Below are 23035 nucleotides of genomic sequence, written 5' to 3'. Positions count from 1 at the left end.
TTCCATATGTTTTTTTTGGGGGGGAGGTTTTTTGTATGATCATCATCCATTCCCCATCATGTCATTCAGCCTTAAACATGTTGCCCTCTTGCGGGTGCTTAACAATTATCCTTGTGTCTACTTTAATCCACATTGAAAGATTTTAGCTCTAAATGACACATGTTCAGCAAAATAGTTTCATTATGGAATTCAAATAGACATTTTTAAAAGATGCCCGCAAATATATTGGTGTGTTCTATGAACACGGCTTCAAAGAAATAAAGACTAACCCACATGACCACTGTGATCAATGTGCATATTCTGCCAAAGCCCACATTGCAAGTTCTGTATCAGACAGGAAGAAAAAGAGGCATGCTGAAGGAGTTAAAACAAACACAGCAGGAAGGAACTATAACGTCTCTTGACGGTTTGATACCCAAAAGAGATTAATAGCTCCCAGTTTAAAAAAACAAACAAACAAACGTAACGTGAATCCAAAATTCATCCCCTCATGTACATTACAACAGGACAGGACAGGACAGGAGAGGACAGGAGAGCAGAGGGGAATGAAGGGATAAAGAGCAATAAAAATAACTTATAAAAGCAAAAAAGTAACAAAAAGATGTTTTTTTTTCTTTATTTTCTCAATAAACCAAATATTAAATAAATTAAAAACAAAACACAAGGTTAAAAAGGTAAAAAAAAAAAAATACAACTTAAAACAAAACGAAGAGAATGTTAACTTTTCTTTAACTTAATAAATCAAATATAAAAAATGTAAATCAAAACAAATATTATTAAAACTATTATTGCATTTAAAATATTAAGTGTTACTCCAAAATAAGAGTAGATATTACAATTCAAAATAAATTCAAATATTCTTCAAATAGCCTATCAAAGTTGAAAGCAAAAATGAAAAAAAACGAAAAAGGAGATTATGAGTGTGTTGCTCATAAGGGGCTATTCTCTGTTAAGTTTGCTCATGAAAGAGATTATAACTAAGCACAGACATGAGACAGCCGGAGAGAAGAGTGATAAATCTAGCGAGTGTTGCATTAAGGAGTAAGGCAGCTTTTAATAGGATTCAGTCCAAACAGAAAACAGCCTTGCTCTAAAACCCAGACATTTATTTCAGACTGCAAAAAATGCCCCTGTGACACAAACCAGATCGTTTTTACTAGGGGCAAAAACAGACAATGTTGTTCTGTACAGGAATATACTATTGCTTCGAAAAAGTATTACTGCGCAGAGCAAATAAACTTCTTGCAGGAAATACAGAGGATGATGATAATGAGGGGGTTGAGCATGTCCCCTGAGACTGGGAGTGGGGTAGATGGGAAAAAAAAAAACCCACAAGAGAAAATGCAAAAACCACTGCTGGAGTCACGGGAGAATGGCACTGACAGTAAATTTCATAAAGATGTTTTGTGTGAACATCGAAAGCATGACTAGTGCGCTTTGGGAGGAGTGCAGCTTCTTGTGAGGTTGGCTTTGGAGCGGATGGCGATATAAACACAGGAAACCTCTCTTAGAAAGTGTTGACTCTGGCAAATCAGAGTGGTATAGGTTTATAAATAAGCAGAATAAATCACACCTCTAAATGAGAGCAACAAGTCGACCGGGTCACAGTAGATTCTCTGGGGAATCGAGGGTTTAACTATCACATTTTTAACAGCCCACTAAATGGGAGGATCTATTTACATGGGTCAGAATCAACAGGATAGCGAAACTTGTTCCAACTTAACCTCTCTCCAAGCAAAAATCCTTGAACAGAAGAACTGCAAATATTAAAGTTAGCCTTTAAACTGAGTGCTCTATTAAAGCGATCATGTGTCACACACCTACATGTCCTCTTTTAACACATATTCAGGCCTTGGTGGAAAAGAAAAAAAAGAGTGTAGACCTTTTCCGTAATGCTTCTGCGATGACCTGCTTGTGATCTCATGCTAAAAGGCTATGGCTGTGCCAGCCAAGGGGGAAACAGCCACAGGAAGTGGCTAAATCATGAGATCAGGAGACTGCGGCCTGGCACGGAGTCTGTGAACAAATGGTGAAGCATGTGCTCTTATGACAAGGTGATGACAAACCCCTTGGGCCACAAGAAGCACTAATACTAAATGAGGTATGAATGGGATTAATGGATTATTTATCTCAGAGAAAAGGGGAATGAATCCGGGTCCTTTCGAATCAAGGTCAGATGGGTGAAGAACGTAACATAGACACACAGTTTTGCTACTGTTGTGCTAGAAATCCCATCATTCACAAGCCTCCAACTCTGGAAAAAACGTAGAGATTATGATGTATAATTGAGCATTTCGTACCTGTCCTTCTCCCACAGTGTGTGTGTCTATGATGGTGACCACACCAGGCTGGTGAGGGCTGCGGCGGGTACCGCTATGGGCAGTGCCCTCTTCGTCGGGTGCCCCTGATGGCAGTGTACCAGCAAGCTGGGTCACGACTTTCCCCACCATGGTCAGGCCCGTTCAACGTCTGACAGGAAGACAGAGACACAACTTTATAAGATTTAAAAACCAAATAGGCGTAGTGATTTATGTTAATGATGCACAGAATTAAACTAAGAATGCTGTTCAAGGTATCGTGTTCTCAGCACCTCTGGAATGTCTGGAATGTCTAACATTTATGTCATGGATGGATCTTTAATATCATCATTTTGAAAAGAAAAAAAAAAGTGGAATAATTAGATTTAAATGTTTTCAAGTAAAATAAAACCTATTTTTTGATTATTCAAAAATTCATTCAAAGGGTTAAAAGAAATACATTTCATTCAGCAACATTTGTGCCAGCTAAAAATGAGTACTATTGCAACACTCAAATCAATACCACAAACAATGTTCCCACATCCAGAGATTCTGTTGAGCAATGACCTGAAAAACATGTTTGCATCCAGTGTTGTTTGAGGCAATGTCAACAGACAGGTGTGTGAGTTAGCCGTGCAGGCTAACGGTTAGTGTTTGTACGAGTGAGTGTCGATGTTTACTCTGAGAAGAGAGCTGAGAAGAGATGTCCGATTTCTGGCACGGCCATTGGTGCAATGTCTGCCACCAGCCAGCCGCCCCCTCCCCTCGCAGACCCGGATCAATGGGGACTGTTTGGATTAGCACTAAAAACTCTAACTGCAGTGATTAGAAAACACATTAGTGTTGATCAATTAGGAGGCAAACGCTTCTCTTAATAATTGATGGGGTAAAGCAATTTACACACAGTCAGTTAGTGGGCTTGTCAGAGCATTCTCCAAAGGGCCCAACAAACACAGGCGCCACGAGGTATTGACGCTGCCGCTTGGCCTGAATGCCTGATTAAGCTCTCTAGGGCCTTGGCAGACAGACACACACATATAGCAAGGCTCACTCCATTAAGTGAGAACTAGAGGAGACCCTACTTAAGCTGTGCTATCCACTTACCCCAAACACAGTTCACAACAGCAGAGGTCTGAAAACATAGCCCTGGGGCACCCCGCTCATGCAGGTTTGAGGCTGGCACATTGATATCTCTCTTTTGGTCACATCACACTCATTTACACAATCTGTGCCTTTCAGAAATTCAATTTTGCAAAAGGCGCCCTCCCCCTCCTTTTTGTGATTGTGTTACAGGATTGATGGGAGATGGCCCCCTGGCCCCCAGACGGCCGCACTCAGAGCCACTCAGCACAGGGACCGTGTGTCAGAGCGGAGGAGATGGTTATAAATCACAGCCCCGTCTGCAGACGGCCTGTCTGCGTATCAAGGCTTTTTTAACCTTGTTTTCCTTTCCGCTAACCTTTACTATGCTCCTTTTGATGTATACCGCCATTAAGGCTAATGGCACTTCTCTCACGTAAGCCGTTAGCACTCGTTAGGTGGTGATCAGGCCGGCGGCCGGGGAATACAGATGTGGGCTTAATAAATCAATTAAGCAACCAGGAGAGGATACTGGAACCATATGAAAGGTTAAGCACCAAGGTTCTGGCACCACTAAATGAACTCTAGTGTGTCTCTGAATCACTGAGGACTATGCCAAGACTGCTCTGGGATGCTATATGGTCAGTGGAACAGCCCACATTATGAGCTTCGTTTAGAGCAGCGCAAACAGGAAAGAAAGCATGACTGAAAATACACAAATAAGTGCAAAGAAAAAACAACTGCAAGAGCCAACTAAGACTTAAAAGGTTTAATCTGTATGGTGTGATTAATTGCCTTGGAAAGAGGCTTATCATAAATGAATGTGACACAGCTTTCAAGATGCAAGGATCACTAGGCCAATCATATCTTAAAAATAAAAGGGTGATCATCCTGAATGTCCTTGAAACTGTACAGTTTTAAATAAAACCATGTTGAATGATTTTTAAACACAGTGGGGATCTTAAGACCAACATGCCAACTGTGCACCAACAGTTATAAATGTCATATTTTACAAAAGAATGGCTGGTTTTAATCTTATAAACAAAACTAATAATGCTAATAAGAACAAGAAGTCTCTCAGCAAGACATAACTGGAATAATCTGTGCATAAATCATGCCACCAGTGCAGACAAAGCATCTGTTGGTCAAACGTGTGGACTAATGCATCATTGTAGCCCCAAAACATATTTGGACACTAATGCCACTCAAAATATATGGATTTCACTGCATTAAATACAAAATATCAAACCATGGAGCATCTGCAAATAAACAACACTTTTTCTTGAAAATGTACTACTTTTTACGCTAAATAACCCATTATTGTTAGATGACCTGAAAGTAATACCTTTGTGTGTGTGTGTGTGTGTGTGTGTGTGTGTGTGCGCGTGTGAAATGCATTATTATAAAAGTGTGCTTATTCTATCTATCTGACCTTTATCTGTGGCTTAGGTGTGCAAATACTTTTTGACGCCACTGTGCCGTGTTGAAGACTGTGACTTGTTGTGGCAGCAGTAATAAGCGCATACTCACTTTAGCAGCACTGATGACAGTGGCAGTGTAGGACTGGGCATTATCTCCACAGGCCCCACCACGGGACTGATGACACCGGATCAGCTACACACACACACAAACAGAGACAAAACAGAGTCACATTATCATCCAGAACCTTTCAGCTCCCCAGCGCTCATTAACCCACAGAGGCCTGTCACAGCCCGCGCCAGGACGTCTGCAGGCGGGCACGGTGAGTAAGAGGAGGAGGAGGATGCCATTAGGACAACAAAAAGTTCTTCAGCCCCATTCTACGACGCACTCCCTCTAGGGTCCATGTCCCAGACATTTACAACACTTCAGCTACCATTGGCCAGAAACTCATTACCTTTGCCCAGACACACTGTCCCATCTGTCCATTATTAGGCAGCAAGTGGCCTCTCTAAGGCAAACAAACCGCACCCATTACATAAATGATGGTGAATCAAGGGTCTACTTAATAATAATATGTCATATTATATTGTTAGCTCCTATCAAAATGACACGCATTGTCTTTATGATGATATGTGCAATTCGAAAGAAATAAAAACATTCATACGACCACTATAGTTTGATTTAGAGTTAAGCAAAGCAACACATCTTAAGGAAGCCTTAAGGAAGGCCTGAAAAACTAGGCTGACTATTAGGGGTTGGGGGTTCACAAGAGCATGTTCTTGTTTTTAAAAAAATCTGTAAGGAGCACAACCAGATGTACTACAAATAAAATAATATAGAAAATTAAATATAGTTGTTGTCTTTATTTTGGGTTCAACTGGAGTGGTTTAAAATACTGGGTGTCTGTACCACCTTGTTCTCAGCATAGGCTAACCACCGGCTTCCCAGAGCTATGGGGTTTAGGTTGGGCCCAGGACAGGGGTAGCAGCCTGCAACACAAAGTAAAACACACCAATATAAGAGATAAACTAAATAACAGCACAAAGAACACATAAATAATCCTTCATAGCAGCATCTCACCCAAGACTGTGTTTTACTAGAGCTTAGGGTTGGAGTAATACCAGAGGTTAAATAAGGGTTATGGCATTTTGTGACAGTAGGATGGCTCCTCGGCTTATTAACTACCAGACAGATTGACCCATGAGAGCAATACAGACATAGAATCTGTATCAGTCCCACATGCCATGATAATGTAGCTGTACATCACATGTGGAATCCATACAAACAGGGCAAACATGCAAGCGAATGCAAATCAGATTATTAAACTTATTATTCAACTTAAAGCTAATAAATAAGCACAGAAAAACCAAACATCTTTCTCTGTCTTTGTACCATACACAGAAAGGTTATGCAAGTGCATATCACAGTGTGAAGTGCACTGACAATAATTTATAGCATGGAGTGAATATAAAATATTTGCAGACAGTAATTTAGGGTGTTGAGTCAGGATCTGAATCAGGGCCTGAGGTAAGCCACAAGCGCAGTAATGCAAAAGCCTTTTGTTCCTTTCCAAAGTGGAGGGAGCCAATGCAGTGAGATAACATATGCTTAACACATCCTGTGAGCTGGGCTTGGGGGATTTTCACCATTGTTTGGTGATCTCACAGTCAGAAAGAGAAGACGTCATTCTTCACCGCTTCCACCCCAAATAACATAAAAGTAATGAGAAAAAAAACTAACAGGCTTCATAATTTATATTGTTCGATGTCTTTGGAAGTGATATGTTAGTATCATTGAGATACTATTATAGATTTTATAATTCTTTTGAATTAGTTTATTTCTAAATTAATTTGAATTAAGCTATTTTCTGTTTTCATTTTACTTTCAGTTAGTTTTAGTAATTTTGTCATGTGTTTTTGGCATTTTATTAGTTTTTTTTATTTAATTTATTTCAGTTTTAATTTTGGTTGAATTTTTTCTCAATTAAAATTAGAAATGTTGCCTTGGAAACTAGCTGAAATATTTTTTTCTATTTTATTTACTTTCAGTTAACATTTAGATTATTTCAAGTACTTTATGCAATCATGCATTGTTGAGAGAAAAAAACATCTTACATCAAACACATCTTTTATCATTATATTGAGAAATAAATGTAAAAATACTGAAATGTAATGAAATTAAACATTTACAAACATTACATCATAAACACCATAAGCATGTATTTTAGCTACCCTCACTTCACAACACAGCCTTTAAATGTAACTGTATTCAGAAAAGAAGAGGGATTATTAAAATATATATAAATATAAAACAAACAAATTATAGTGGCATTCATTATAAACAACATTTGTCATAAAAGCAAAGTCTAAACAAATTTATTTAAAGCAAAACTAAATCTACCAGTGTGTGAGAAATGCGCTATACATGGACTCTCTCGTTCTGCACAAATCCAAATTTATGAGCTTTGCTTTGAATTATAATTAGCAGTATGTTAAAACGTTTAAAAAATGATTTACATTTCAGAAATTAAATTAAAGAACTTTTTACAGTTTCTTTTTTTTTGTCAACTATAATAACTCTGGTCTTCAGTCTGTCACTTTAAAAAATAATTCTAGTCTTGTTCTTCCTATGCTGAGGAAGCTTTAGAGAAGCGATTAATGATGTAAAGGTTTATTGACCATGCCCGTTTCCTGTGGCGCAGACGTTGACTTGGAAGTCGGATAGACAATGAGAGCCATTAAAACAACGCTAATGGCAATTTATAACAGACAATTGCTTAAGTGGGCAGCAGAGGCCTGGTTTCACATGGTGACATGGACAGTTTATTCTACTGAAACCATACCCAGAGACCAGTCACGCACATGAGAGTTGGGACCTTATGAACAGCATCTCCTTCAAGGGTGCAAAAAAGCCATTGGGATTTCGCCAGTGGTTCGGCCTGGAGAAGAGGAAATGGGTCTTTATGTGCTAGAGCTGGGCTGAGCGACAATATGCATTTGTTTGTTATTGTTTACGCTGAGCAATGGCTGTTTGACACAGACATTTCTAGTAATGCCCAGCTCTGACACATTATAAAACAAAAGCCATTTGTGTAAACAAGCAGGCCTGTGGAATTGTGGATGAGCTTTGATATCGTATAGCTGTGAGGAGTGACACAGGGAAAGACGTCTCTGTTGGTGTGACAGCACATTTGAGGGTTGTGTGGGTTTTGTGGGTTTAATGAAGTCAGTGTGCAAAGAGGATTAATCAAGACTAGGTTTCCTGTTTTGCGAAAGCTGCAGATCAAAGAGGCAGAGAAAAGTTGCGTCGGAGACTACAGAAGGTCAAGAAGGGTCAAGTTCAGCAGACACATCTATAACGTGAAGCACTTACTTGTGACAAAGAACTTTTTCATAAAGGTGCAGCTGTCAAATGCAGCGATCTTTTCTTGAAGACTAACGACGAGGATACTTTGGTCATCAAGGGATGGAGTTTGCATCAGAAAAATTAAAAAATTAGAGCATACATTAGCTTAATACTGCATTTAAAATGTTTACAAGGTAAAATGCAGGATAAAATGTGTGCAAATCAACCTTTTGTTGCAATGCAGTTCATAGATGGGCGTTTTAAACTGTATGGACTTGACCATCTCTCCTGTCCTCAAGGAATAAAGATCCACACAACAATAAGGGGGACTTGTCCTGCAAAAGACAGACAGAGCAGTGATTAGTTTGTTGGAATAGTCTCAATACTTAATCATATTATTTTATATATTATTTATAAATTAATGTCAAATAATCAAGGAAATGAGTTTAAATAATTACTTTTATTCAGCAAGATGCATTAAATTGATCAAAAGTGACAGAATAATTTTTTAAGGATCATGTGACAAGACTGGAGTAATGGCTCCAGCTTTGCCATCATAGGAATAAATTACAATTAAGATATATTAAAACAGAAAACATTTATTTTGAATCCTAATAATATTTCACAATATTACCATTTTTTTTTACTGTATGATTTAAGTAAATGCAGCCTTGGGGAGCCAAGAGAAGTCAAGAGACTTTTTCCAAAAAAAATTTAAATTTTTAAAACAAAACAAATTTAAAACAAAAAAGTCTAGAACATTTTTATTTAGGAACACAAAACCCAAAACACATTACAAGATCAAGTCCCACTTTCTCACAGAAAACTTTCTCACACTTTCTAACTCTGTAGTCATTTCCTCTCTTCCTTCATCAAGGAGATGGGAGTTAAGTGAAAGCAGTGGCTGCTGCTTGTGATAAAGGCAGATATTAATCCTCATTAGGTGTTCCGCATTCAGCTGGCACAGCCTGTCCTGCCATATTAACCATCTTAACAGAATGTTTCTGGTAAGACGCTGTGCTGGGCACTTTGCTTTCCACAGGATATTAGTCTTGTGGTAATAAGCATGGCATCAGCACTGCCCAACCCAGATCAGACAGAATACCAATCTAACAAGTCAGTTATTCTGTTGGAGCCGTGGCTAAGTGTACATAAGTTGCTCAAACCTCAGTAATAAACTTAAGGACATCAGGAGACTAACTACAGACAAAACTGGAACCAAAGAGGCCAGAATATTGACACTGATGCAGAGCTGATCGAGCACTCCATGTAAATGAAGATGATCAATAGCATGTGCTTCACTGACAATACAATTGGCTTTGGAAGCAACCACTAATGATTTGCTGCGTCTGACTCTTAATTCGACCGACTGTCTGCCGCTTCACAAGAAGTGATTATATCATGCATCATAGATTAGCATTAACATACAGTTTGGCAATAAAACATACAGTGCATAGTGCTATTGGCTCTCCTACTAATGTAACACAGCTCCTGTGAAAACAAGGGGTTGACTCTGGTCTTTTGAATAAAGTTCTGATGTCAAAAAACAGGCTAGATGGCTCCAGTCATGGATTCTGATTGGCCAATACAATAAGCCAGCTATAACACACAATGTTTTCAAATCTATAAAGGAAAAACATCTGCTCATCTAGCATTTTTAAAAGTTGGACTAATTTAAATTGTCACAGCATCTTAAAATTGCATTGTTCATTGCAGGATGTTCACAGTGAGACATGACGCAATGGCCAAAAACATCCATCTGCTTGTCTATGGATATAGCAATGGCGCTGTAGAAGGGATGAATATATATAGATAAAAAAAAAAATCAAGAGGGTTTTTATCATGCAAACTGCCTAACACCTAATGCACAGGACATTGCTGGCAGTCTAATAAAAGAGGGGAAAACAAAAAAGAAAAATCAAATTAACATCTAAAACAGAGGATTTAATTGGCACAAATGAAAGAACCTGTGGAAAATAAAACAAACATAAAAATAAATAAATACTATTATTATTATTATTATTATTATTATTATTATAATAGAGAGAGAGAGAAAGAGAGCTGATCAACTAGCTGATCATTAAAAGCCATTAGTAAACCTTCAAGCAGAAGGGCATCATTAAATTTAATAAAAAATTATATGGTCAAAAAAGAAATGTGTGTTCATTATTCACAAGATAGTACAGCCTTTTATACTTGAATAAATTTATAATTTTAAAGGCTCTCAAATTCACCCTTCTCTTTGTTTTCCCCTTTTTTTAATGTTGGAAAATGTCATTTTACTCCTCATTCATAATTTACAAGCATGCAAACAGTGGATAAAACAGCGTGGACAGCATGTCGAGGAAACGACTCTTTTTCCAAACATGCACATATCAGTTTTTACAAAGCAGCCAAGACATCAAACCACAAATTGTGGAACATGGCAGTACTTAAACCATAAATGAAAAAAGCTGTGGTGTCTCTCAACATCCTATACTTTAGAGTTCTGATTCTGAGTGATGAAGAGCCAGGGAGGTTTTTAATTTGTCATTGCTTTCACAGACAGTGAGTGATCTCTGAGTGAAGCTGTGATGATTGTGAATCCACCCTGTACTTTGAGCGTGTTCCCAAACAGCTGCCATTTGAGCCACTTCTCCTCAGTGCTGTGGCTTGAGGTCAGGGTGGACAGATTGCGCATAATGTTTTTAAGATAGCATGATAATGGCTTGGAGCAGGAGATTCGCAGTGCGTGTGATAGACATCTGGAAGGTCAAACCTGCAACTGATGCTCAGTCTCTCAGATCCATCAGTGATTGTTGGAATCGTCCCAAGTCTTAAATTGTGCTATGGCCATTTGGAGGTCCGAATTGGCCAGAAGGTAGAGTTGTGTGGCAAAACTGACCCGCGATTGGTCTGAGCCCACTGTGGGAGATTGAGTTTGCAGGTTACCCAGGGCTGGATTACAGTATGCGTGAGAACAATACAATACAGTAAACAGTACAAACCACCACAGACATGAACGTGTGCCCAGAGCTGCATCTCTGCATCGACCAGCTGCAAGTAACAATCCTGTCTCAGAGACCCATCACAAATACAAACACATAATCAGTTGTATTTTAGTCAACAGAAACGTGCGTGGCACGGTTGGAATAAACACAAGCATTGTCCAGAGTGGCCGCAATCAGCTTCAGTGGCCCTACCAGAGCCACACTGCATCGCAGACGTGTGCAGTGTAAATTGTCTAAGCATTAATGTTAGGGAAAGCCCCTTATACTAGAGAGCGGCCATGTATGAAGTGTTTCCTGGAGGTTATACTACATTGAAGAATGATCATATGACTTTTTACATACGCCATGTGACCTGTAAATGCAGAAAAAAAAAAAAAACGTTTCCATTGCACTTTTGAGAAATATGCCTTTTTCGCATTGCCTGAAAAATCACCTCATGCAAGCGTAAAAACTTTTTTGAGAAATATGGGCGTTTTAGCAAAATTGACGTGTTGATGTGTCCATGCGTTTTTTAAATTCGCAAATTCAATTTGCGCAATTTGAAGGGTAATGGAAACAAGCCTAATGACAAATAAAAGTGTCCCTGATAAAGAAAAAAAACTTGTAAAAATGTAGTTCTAAAAAAATGTACTCTTTCATGTTGGTTTCATATGGTTTTGAAAAACTTTACATTTAAGGAATAATTTAATGTGGTGTAGTATCCATCAACTGAAAAAAATATATTTATAGTAATATATACATATTTTCCTTTCTATTTGAGTACACGTAAATGTACAAATCTTCATTGTTATTTCCAAAAATGTAAATATAATAAATAATTACATTATCATATATCATATATAATAGAAAAAAATAATATAGATAGATAGATATTTTATAAAATATTGTGTGTGTGTGTGTGTGTGTGTGTGTGTGTGTGTGTGTGTGTGTGTGAGAGAGAGAGAGAGAGAGAGAGAGAGAGAGAGAGAGAGAGAGAGAGAGAGAGAGAGAGAGAGAGATAGAGAGAGAGAGAGAGAGAGAGAGAGAGAGAGAGAGAGAGAGAGAGAGAGAGAATATAATAATTGGGGAGTTCGGGGACCAACCTTGCTTGCTGTCTTGCCTTGTCATAGCTTAAATGTGTCAAACAGATAACTACAGAAATCTGCAAAAGCTATTAGTCTGCATTTTTATTCTCTTCTACTGTCCTTTCACAGCTGTGGACACTTGAAGTTTCCGTGAAAAAGACATGGCTATCTACAAAGAGATAATAATCATAGCTAAAAACCCCTCTGGATTCAGACACAGAGATTAATAGGGGCATTTAACTTCCTAAACTTGTCTCAGAGCCACTATTCATTGATTTCAATATAATCTGGGTCAGATCAATCCAATTTAAAGCATTTTAGAGCCAATGTGACACAAATGATATGCTCCCAGATTGATTAACGGGACAATGATAGCCTTGAAAAAAGAATCATCAAATTGGCCACTGCAATTGTTTGCCTTTTTGCATTGTAACTAATGGCCCGCTTCTAATGGACGCAGTGCACGCTAAACATAATACAATTTCCTCTCACTGAGAATCGAGACTTCGATTTGAAAGCGTCAGTAAATTTCAATTATCATCATAAAATCATATCAGTGTTTCAGTGTAGTACACTTTTAGGTGATATTGAGCACAGATATTATGACCTGTCCTATGCCTTCAGTCATCTGACTTTATATATGTCACTTTCATCCTGGCCATTTCTTCAGCAAAGGGCAAGTTAATTCATATACTAAATCTGATTAACATAAGGCCATAAAAGTTATATTGTTATCAGAATTTTAAGGATAAAGAGCAGAGAAAATCCTTTTTTTTCTGTTTGCCTGAGAAACACACTTTTTTTTTTAACATACTGTATTTTTTAGTATTTTACATACTAGAAGTGGTGGTGACCTGAACTCACAAGTTCACGTCTGGAAAATTCAAGCTTCTTTATTCGGCGTGACATAACTTCACAATGCTTCAAATGTGAACATCCACAATCTCAACAGCGCGTCTAATAGCTGGGTATAATCTCACAGAACTTCCAAAGCGCACACCTGCAAAATCCATCTCCCCTCAGCATGGTAAGACAATAAAAAAGGCCTTTTTCTGGTCTTAGCCTCCCTCGTGGTAACCAAATGGGAAAAGTCACTCTCGAAAGGAACATTAACAATTTTTACAGTTAAGGTTTGGCTTAATTTTAGCATCACATATGTTTACAATGATAATTATGCACATTACGCCACTATGTGACAAGCTGGCCAACTCATCACTTTTATAATCTCGTAAACGTTTTGATGTCTGTATTTCAGCATGACTCTAAACCCTGTAAGATAACCATTTTGGTGCTTTTTACATTGTGAGGTTTTAATCATTTCACTAACCCGAACGGAAACTGACAAGGAGAAAGGAATATAAAATAGGAAGTCTGGAAATGAATAGCAGTGCTAGCAAGTAAATCAATTTACAAGGCGACGTCATCGCAGTTTGGCTTCAGCTACTTTACAAGCTTTCCGAATACGAACAGACAATTACATGCTCTGGAAATGCAAAACAAATACTGCCTTACCCCAAAATACCAGGCGACCTTCTGAGAAACACACCACAAAACATGAGGAGCTTAATTCACTAACTAAACATGCCATAAATAAAAATAAAAATAAATCTGTTAAAAGTGGACAATGTTTAAGTCCGTTCAAAAGTTTAATCGCCTAAAACTGCGACAAACCCACCCCGTGTAACGTTTCTTCTGAGATAAGGCAAGACATGAGGCTCTTTTATTATCCTCTTAGGCTTTTTGGTATCATTTGAGAAACATGGAAAACAGATGCTTGAAGTGAAGAGATATTTCTTTACCAAAGGTGTTTGAGGAAAATGAAGAAACAGACAAATCGGAACTCTGATCTCTGGACCGTGATAAGTCCCTTGAGCCAACCTCGTATTGATTTATAACAGCTATTTCCAAGTACGGCAATGTAAAAACACAGATGAAAACAATTACTCTATTTTTGTAGGCAACAAGTGAGGTGGGTGGTAACTGAGACATTTTCGAGCAGAACAAAAAAAAGTCACAATTTTGCGCCCTCTCTCTTTCTGCCCCTGTCTTTCTCAAGCCGAGCTTAAACACACAACAAACGCTGGCCACATCACAGGCTTCTTGGGGCCTGAGGGGGCCCTTTGATTCCAGCACGCCGTGGGCATTAGCTGGAAAGTAATTAGGGTAAAAAGTTCAACCACAGCTCCATGTCTGCAGCACTGCCAGAAATACATTTCCTCCCCTTTCACTGGGCTCTCCACAGATTCACATGCATATTGGAAACACATTGAAATGAGGAGCCTGTTGCAGTGGCACTGGTACTCTTAGGGGCCGTTCACATATCGTGTCTTTTGTGCACTCAAGTTCATTATTTCAAATGTAGACGAGCAGCCGGCGCGCTCATAACGCACGCGGCGTTTTTCCAGACGCGTCTGTAAATCATTAAAACTTTTTAGAATGCCGCAAGCGCACCGCGGGTCATGTGACAAGAACCAACCAATCAGCTTCATCCTTTCCTGTAACAACACTGAAAGGTCAGCCATGATGAAGGAACAGCTGATTATAGCTGTATATGGATAGCCATTTTTAAATAAATTTAGTAGCAGAGCTACTGCAAGCGATTTTTAGTGCTGCAAATCCATTTATCCTTTGCTGAAATTTCCATGTCTTCATGGAGAGCGCAGGTCATAGTTGCTTAGCAATGGCAGACGCCTCTGGAGCGCAAGTGCCCGAACGCTTTGGGAAAAAAGGAGAAAGCAGCATGCCTAGCATTTTCTATGCATTTTTAGGCGCAATATGAGAACTGCCCCTTATACACCATTTAATTACCAAAAAAAGAAAAGAAAAAAGAAACAGATGCTGGGAAGGGAGACAGGGATGGTGAAGTGGACAGTTCAGGTCTGAGAACAGATTCTTTTTTAACATCGAATGTCCTTATGGGTACTCAATTTCTAAGTGTGGCACATTGGTGAGCATTTAAGTTTATAATATAGTTGGGGGGGGAAAATAGTAATACCTTTGTACTTTTTTGCTACTTTGCTCATGTAAAACCATTAAACATTTAACCATTATTAAACATTTAAAAACAAGAGCTAAACAATTGTAGGGAAAACAATTAAACAGATTAAAATGAATAATTAACTAAATTAAAATTTATAATGAAAAATGTACACTTGTATATTTAAAAAAAAATAGTAGACAAATAAAAACGGGATTGTTCAAAAATAATGTACTTGAAAAAATTCAATAAAAGAGGTTACAAGCATCCTATTAAAAAGGAAGAAAAAAAAAAAACTTAAGAGAGGTAATAGGCACATTACTCCTAAATTTGCACAATCATGAAAAGGATGATGTTACACGCCTGTGCATCTCCTCTGCAATTAATCGGAAAGATAAGGAGACGTATGCTCATGGAAAACCGATCTGAGACAAGTGCCCTTGAAAAACAGGGAAAACTTCAAAGCCATGAGATTCCCATCCTTAGAGAGCTTGAATTATGTGGCCATCCAGTCAGCATGAAAAAGCACGCACAGGGATGATCTGAGACCCGAAGATGCACCTGGCATGAACTCTCAAAAATAACTTGAAGGGTGGAGGATCCATCATGGGAAGGAAATACATTCATCTTTAACATGACTGTAAGAGTGAGGATTGTGTCTGTCAGACCTATCAGCAGATCATAATGCCTACCTCAAATTACACTGAAACGTGAAGCAAAAGATGGATATGGTAAAATAGCACAAATTACAGAGGAAAAAAGAGAATGTGTGTGAGGTGGAGTGATAAACCTTTGACATTGATTTTTACTCCCTGAGCTTTCAAATAAAGAATTAGACGTCTCCAATGAGTCATGATCATAAAGAGGTTTTATTTCATCTAATATTTTTTAATATCTACATAAGGACTAAAAAGTAAACAGGACTCTGGGAGTTTAGTGTACACACAAACCATGAATGCAAAAACTGCCAAACAATTAATTTAAAAGAATAGTTCACCCAAAAATGAACATTTGCTGAACATTTACTCAACCTCAGGCCATGCAAGATGTAGATTAGTTTGTTTCTTTATTGGAACAGATTTGGAGAAATTTAGCATTACATCACTTGCTCACCTTTGGATCCTGTGTACAAATGATGCAATCCTTAACTTCTCCAAATCTGTTCAGATGAAGAAATAAACCCATCTACATCTTGGATGGCCTGAGAGTGAACAAATTCCAGCAAATTTTCATTTTTGGTTGAATTATTCCTTTAATAATAAAAACTATAAATCATCTAATTTATAAAATGAAACAGCAATTACAATTTTTGGGTGAACTATCCCTTTAAATGCACCCTTGTTTTCATCGTACCAACAAGTTGACATCTCTACATGATCGCACCCTCTGAGCCAAGAGATCTCACAGTTCCAGGTGTGATGGCAAGAGAGTAACAGGCTCATGGGCTCTAAAAGCATCACTTCCCAATCCTCCCATAATCCTGTGTCTAATACAAATGCACAGAGATTTATCATTTAATACACTTAAAAGAGAGATTTTTCACATCTCAATAAAAATGCAATGAAAAGCACAGCTTAATAGCACAGTAGGCTTTAGCTTAATCGCTTTAAAAATAGTCAGTGGACTATAACTGGGTTTCCGCTCCTCATAGCTATTGTGTAATTAATAAGCAGGCAGTGGGTGCCAGCAGGACTTTGCATGGATACAGCTTTGAGTAAATACAATTAGGGCCACGGTTAAAGAAAACAGTAAAAACAGATCTCATTGATAAAATAGGCGGACAGTGGGATGAGGCTTTGCTCTTCAGAGTCATACTATGGGAGTGTTACTGGATCTTTGCCACGGTCCCAGGGCCAGGAACAGTGTGGCCACTGTGGAGTCAAAAACAATGGCTCTATGCCTGTGAGGACTGGACCTCCTTCTGAACCTCCACGCGCTGTAGTCCCTGACAGCAGTCCAGCTGTAATCTCCACAATGACAAAGGATTGCAAAAAAAAGGGGGAAAAAAATCATCCACATCCTCTCCATGGAGATCTGGAAATTTGAGGGGAAGGAAGAGAGGGCACTGTTTTCTGCCTGCCCAACAACTTCATTTCTCCAAAATCCAGAGAACAAAAGCAGGCCTCTTGAGGGGTGATCTTTCATCCCTCCAAAGAGGCCACAAACACTTAAATGGCATGCTTTCAAAATCTAGGTTAATTAAAACAAAACAAAAATTTATCTCCTGATACTGTCTGAGATTATATAAAATGTTCTGCAAATAACTTTTTTTGTTGTTATTGTTATTTTGCTTTGGTTTGTTCTTTTTCCTTGTATTTATTTACCTTTTCAATTATTTCACTTATGGTTTTAATGTTGTTAGACCTTGGATCCATGAATTAAAAATGAGAATTTAATGCCAACATTTCATCTATATGCTAGCATATATATACACTTTATTATTTTTTTTAATAAAAGTGACTTGACACTAAGTTGCATGCATTTGGCATGAGAGACCCACAGGCTCAAGCAGGTCACTGTAATACCTATAATACTAATTAAAACAAAAATAATATAATAACAAAGGAATGATGGAAAATCAAATCCTTTCCAGATACAAGTGGGGGCCAATGGCGGATTGAATAGCACATACATTCCTTGCTAATTTGCAAACCCTACCGGCTCTGTAGCACGGCATGAAGGGTGGCACGTGTACTTTGCTGTCAGGAAATTCACCAGATCCAAACAATGTTTGGACTTAAGACATAATCCCTCCATTGATAAAATGATGTTGAATGTGTCCGGCTGGAGTTCTGCAACGAAGGTTTTAGCACACATGCTTTTTCCTCTTTCTGGTTTTCCTTTAATTTGCAAATCTTGTAATCTAAGCCTAAAGCTGAGTGAACCAACTTCTAAACCAGCAGTGCTGTATCGGCCAAGACTTCAATCTGTTTTCCATTTGAGTGTCAAGACAGCATCCACACTGGTGGTTGACAAAAGTGGTTATTTCAAAATGATTATATACTAAAACTTGTGTGAGGACTTTGGTAAGTTTATGAACTATTTCAGTTAAGGGTAAAGAACAGAACACAGCACAGCCTTTTAAAAAAAAAAAAAAATTCAGAGCTAGGCTATTTACCAAACACTTCTACTGGAACGTAGAAGTGGGAACACCATTTACCCGGAGGGAGAGGGTTATGGTTTTCAACACGAGGCATGTTTTCAGCATTAGACCAACCATTGCAGGAGTACAAAGCCAAACCGTCAGAGCCTGTCTCCATGTCGGGGCGGACACGGCACATCTGGCTGCATAAGTGCCGGCAGAGCAAAGCTCTAGTCTTGGACCGGCTGGGATGGTGGTCTCCATCAAAGTGTGCTGAAGACAGACATCCTTATTCTATTTCCTCGGGAGGAAATATTGAGTTAAGATTTGCAGCAACAGCAGAGGAGTTCATTTTAAGAGGTGGCAGACGTAGCTGAGGGGAGGAGAGGAGCCAATAACTGATGCGCCCTGCTCCCTCTCACTCCCTCAGGGGGCATAATTCTCACAGATTGCAGTCCGACTCTGTCAGGGGTCCAAGGTTGCAGGTCTGGCCCTCTGGAGCCGACCGGGTCGGTCAGTAGGGTTTGGCAGTCTCTCTCCAGACCACTCCCTGGTCCCATCAGACCTTTGATGCAGGTTATTATGTATAACAAATTACAGGTTTTCATATGTACTTAGGATTTGTACCTCATAATATCTAAATGTTGCACATACTGAGGGATGTGGCTTGGACTCCACCGCACTTTAAACTGGAAAATGCCATGAACCGGACAACGACGGAACATTCCATTAGCACATAGGTTTCACCTCATGAAGAGTTTAACATGTCTCTACTCATGCTGCGCACACCAGGAGATGGTGATACAAACCTCTTTTATCCATAAAACTTCACTTGGGGAAAAAAAAAATACAAAGATCGTAAATGTTCCTTACCTGCATTCAACTTCAACTGACCTTTATTAAATGAAAAAAAAAAAAAAAAAAAAAAAAACCTGACCAATAGTTGCAACAACTAATCGATAAAATATATTTAATAATATATATTTGAACAAAAAAAAAAAAAAAAAAAAAAAAAAAAAAAAAAAGGGAACACAATAATGCTGACAAAAATGTTAATTTTGATGACAATTGTATGTGTATATACACTGCTGTTCAAAATTTTGGGGTTTGGTAAGATTTTTGTTATATTTTTAAAGAAGTCTACCATGCTCACCAAAGCTGCATTTAGTTGATCAAAAATTGAGTAAAAAGTGTAATACTATAAAAATTATTATTATTATCATTCAATAATATATTTATGAAAACATTTTGTTCAATTTAATGTGTACAATTTTTTCCCTAAATAATTTTTAGTGTATGTGTGTATGTATAGATATATATAAATAGACAGACATGCGAGATTATAACATCAATGGAAATAAATGGAACATTAAGCATTTTAGCAATGTGCAAAAAATGCCTCTGTTTTTGATTTGCTCATTGTATAATTGTGTCATCAGCCACAGCTTGTGCTGAAACTGTGCTTGTGTGTAGCTGGAAAAAAACCAGACGTGACCAATGAATATGAAAGCTCCGGCACCATGTGAGACACTAGGCCGAGCTGACAGTGGTAGTGACGTTGTCATTGTGCACTCACCCCGAAGAGCCCGAGCTCTTGCACACACCGAGGAGGGGCCGTTTCTCAGCGAAGCTGTCAGTGTTGAGGGAACCTGCAGCCGGAGGGACAGAATGGGGGAACATTAACCACTGACCCACATAAAGAGCGACATTCATTAGCCACCCGCACATGAGGCTCGTCGTCTCTCCGCCAAAGCCACCCACCCACTGAACTAGAGCTTAAAAAACAACTACCGCAGCAGGAAGCGTGTTGATTGCATTACAAGAGTTCTGTAATCAAAAAATAATAATTCCTGTCAGCTTTGACATTAACACACCCACACTTAGAAGAGAATAATGCCCTGCTCCTCACAGAGACTTATGGGGATCAAAATGAAATTAAAATACCAGCATGCAAGACATTAAATGGAGACAGAGAACAGAAATGCCACTCAGTGCAATGTGTTGAATGCAAACCATTTCTCCTCTGACACTAATGGAGGAAGCCTTCAAAGCTTTAGGAGGAGTCTTCTGTCTGACTGGCTTTAATTTCAGGGCTTCGGAGGAATTACAGAATGGCAAAAGGCTGGTAGGCATATTTTGGGTGGAGAAGTGAGTTTACAGATCCCATATTTATCTAATTCTCTTGATTTAAAAGTGGGGGGGGGCTTCCATTCATGTCCGGATAGAAGAAGAAGATGTTAGCCTTTGTGGAGCTGTAATTTGGGCAGCCATGCCATGAAACTAATCAGATCCAGAAACCTACGGTCCCAGTGGCGTGGCATTTGAGTGCAAATGTGTCATTCTCAAGCCTTAACACTTTAGAGGGCCTCTCCTCTGTCTTCACTTCTCTGTCATCAGACATTGCGACTGGTCACGATATCCAATCATAATGCGAATACGACAGGCCTCTGAAAGACAACAGCTGCCTTCTATTTGAAACAACAATTAAGGGGCAGAAAACCACCCCGTTCTCCTCTCCGTGCACCTTAAAAATGGCTGGACTTCGAAACAACTGGTTTTCATTTGTATTTTCCAATGCATGTTTTCAATTTATGCTGCGAAATATTGAGGGAATTGTTTTCTGGAAGACATAACAAATTTCCTGTTTCAGTAAATAATACATTTATAGGAGGGCCATTTACGAGTGAGCTTTCAACAGTGGGATATATTTAAGGAAAGAGGAAGCAATCACAGAATTTTGGTCAGCTGTGGATATGACTGTCCGTAGCTGTCGCCTGGAAACGATTCACTGCAAAAATAACAACAGAAGTCAGAAACAGAACGGATTCATAAAAAAAGTCAGTTTGCCTCTTTAGAGAAAGAGGAACTTCCTCCTTTATTCTGGGAAAGAAAAAAAATTGACACCTATTTTCCGGACTTTCCAAATCCGCTCACCAAGCAAAAACAATTACTCTTTTTAAATCCCACTACAGTATGACACTGTTTGTGCCAAACAGATCACAATCAGTTTCCCTACTTGTACAATTCATTTGATTGAGCTGAGAAGCATTCGCCTCATGTGTTGGCCGTCTGCTGCTTCTTATTATGACAATTCTCTTTTATCTGAATCCAGCCGGCGTTCAATGTCTTTATTGTGCATTGTTTAAACCTGCCGAAAGGACAGAACACAAATTCTGTGCATAAATGTCACATTACAATACGACTCCATGCATTTCCTATTCCTTTTGTTTTTACATTTGAATATGACCGTGCAACTTATTTAGTTAGGGAAGAATTAAAAAAAAAATAATAATAAATTTCGGACTTCATAATTTGAAGTCCGAAAAGATAATAAGATAATATCCCGTTTTAGTCATAGAGAGTGTGCAAAATCATCAGACAGAAAGAAACAAAATGTGAAAGAGACAGTTTGACATAACATCAATATTTAATCAGGTTGTGTGTATTTTAGTTTAGCAAGATGTAGTGTGCATTTTTTGTCAGACTATTCATTTTTGTCCTTTAACAAATGGAATGAGTGCAGGCATGCGATGGCCAATGAGTGAGCCGTGATGAAAGAGAAGGAAAATCTCAGAAGTCTGCAGATCCTCTCTGCCAGAGCGGCGGTAAAAGTCCAGGCAGCCAGCTGATGGCATGCCAAAATAATCGTGAAGGACTGATTTTAATATTATGATGGGAAAACAGCAGGGCTCTGGCGAGCTCTCTGCGCTATTATGAAACAGAAGGTAGTCTTTAATTTATACATGATATATGGAAAAGCCAGTAAGGAAGGGAGACGTAGGACTTTATAAATTGCCACATCTCAGTCTAACTTGATTCGAAAAAGCATGTAACTGCCGAAAACTGATTTTACTTTCTGCAAATTTCTAGGCAAATAACAGTGGCAAACATGATATGTAAAATAATGTGCTGTTTATGTAACATATGACATGTGAAATCAATTTAAGCGTAGCGGGAATCACTGTCACTTTTGATCAATATAATGCACCCTTGGTGAATAATTGTACAAATGTCTTGCTCAAAAAAATCTTTTGAATGTGTGTCAAGTTTTGCATATTGCTGGGCCTATGCAGAATTAACACATTTCTTTGTTTGATTTCAAAAACATTTTTGTAGAGACCACTGTATGTTAAAATTAATGTGCTTATGTGGCTTTGCAGGATGAACGAAGCCCGGGCTTTTGAGGTGTATGATACTCACTGATATGAGGAGCAGGTAGGATCCTAGCAGTTCTCACAGGTCCGTGCCGCACCGAGAACAGCTCCTGCGCCTCCCCGTTCAGCTGCAGAGAGAAGAAACACATAGGCACACTTAAAACACACCAAACGGTGATGTTAGAGAGATAAACTCAGTTCAAAGACACAGAAAAGAGGACTGTGGGAGTGAGAATGTTGTGATGCATAAACTGTGGAGGTGCATATGAGTTTGTACCAGAGCCACATCACAATGTATATCAAGCCCAAGACAAAATGGCATCCAAATAACAGTACAAAGTTGACGGGGCTCCAGCATTTTTCTTTTATTTTTACATCAGCTAACACATTCCAATTGTAAGTGTTGACACAGAGTGTCCGACTGAGAAACAGCCATGACGAATGTTCTAAATACTGTGGCATCCCTTTGGAACATTAACGACATAAAAGTAGTTGACTGTGAATCACACAATGCTCTGTTTGGTCTGCAGCGGCTGTGATGTGGTTTGATAATGAGTCACCCAACAACTAGAAGATAAACATCAGGCATCTGTGGACAAACCAAAAAAAAAAAAAAACACTGCC

The 23035-nt window shown here is 38.7% G+C and overlaps 1 protein-coding gene across 1 annotated transcript in view; it reads right to left on the bottom strand.

The window, feature by feature from the left end:
• Window positions 1–23035, bottom strand: part of LOC109109872 (BCAS3 microtubule associated cell migration factor-like) — a 211103-nt gene that overhangs the window by 180940 nt on the left and 7128 nt on the right. The window contains exons 6-12 of the mRNA XM_042771251.1: window positions 22458–22539; window positions 19834–19906; window positions 8372–8479; window positions 8172–8248; window positions 5712–5788; window positions 4901–4991; window positions 2301–2464 (exon numbers count right to left, since the gene is read on the bottom strand). Of these exons, the coding sequence (XP_042627185.1) occupies window positions 2301–2464; window positions 4901–4991; window positions 5712–5788; window positions 8172–8248; window positions 8372–8479; window positions 19834–19906; window positions 22458–22539 (672 nt within the window). The remainder of the gene's footprint in view (window positions 1–2300; window positions 2465–4900; window positions 4992–5711; window positions 5789–8171; window positions 8249–8371; window positions 8480–19833; window positions 19907–22457; window positions 22540–23035) is intronic.

Source organism: Cyprinus carpio, chromosome A15 (genome assembly GCF_018340385.1).
Source record: "Cyprinus carpio isolate SPL01 chromosome A15, ASM1834038v1, whole genome shotgun sequence".
Classification (NCBI taxonomy): domain Eukaryota; kingdom Metazoa; phylum Chordata; class Actinopteri; order Cypriniformes; family Cyprinidae; genus Cyprinus; species Cyprinus carpio.
The sequence above is the reverse complement of the archived record's forward strand: the minus strand, read 5'-3'. Positions and strand labels throughout refer to the sequence as shown.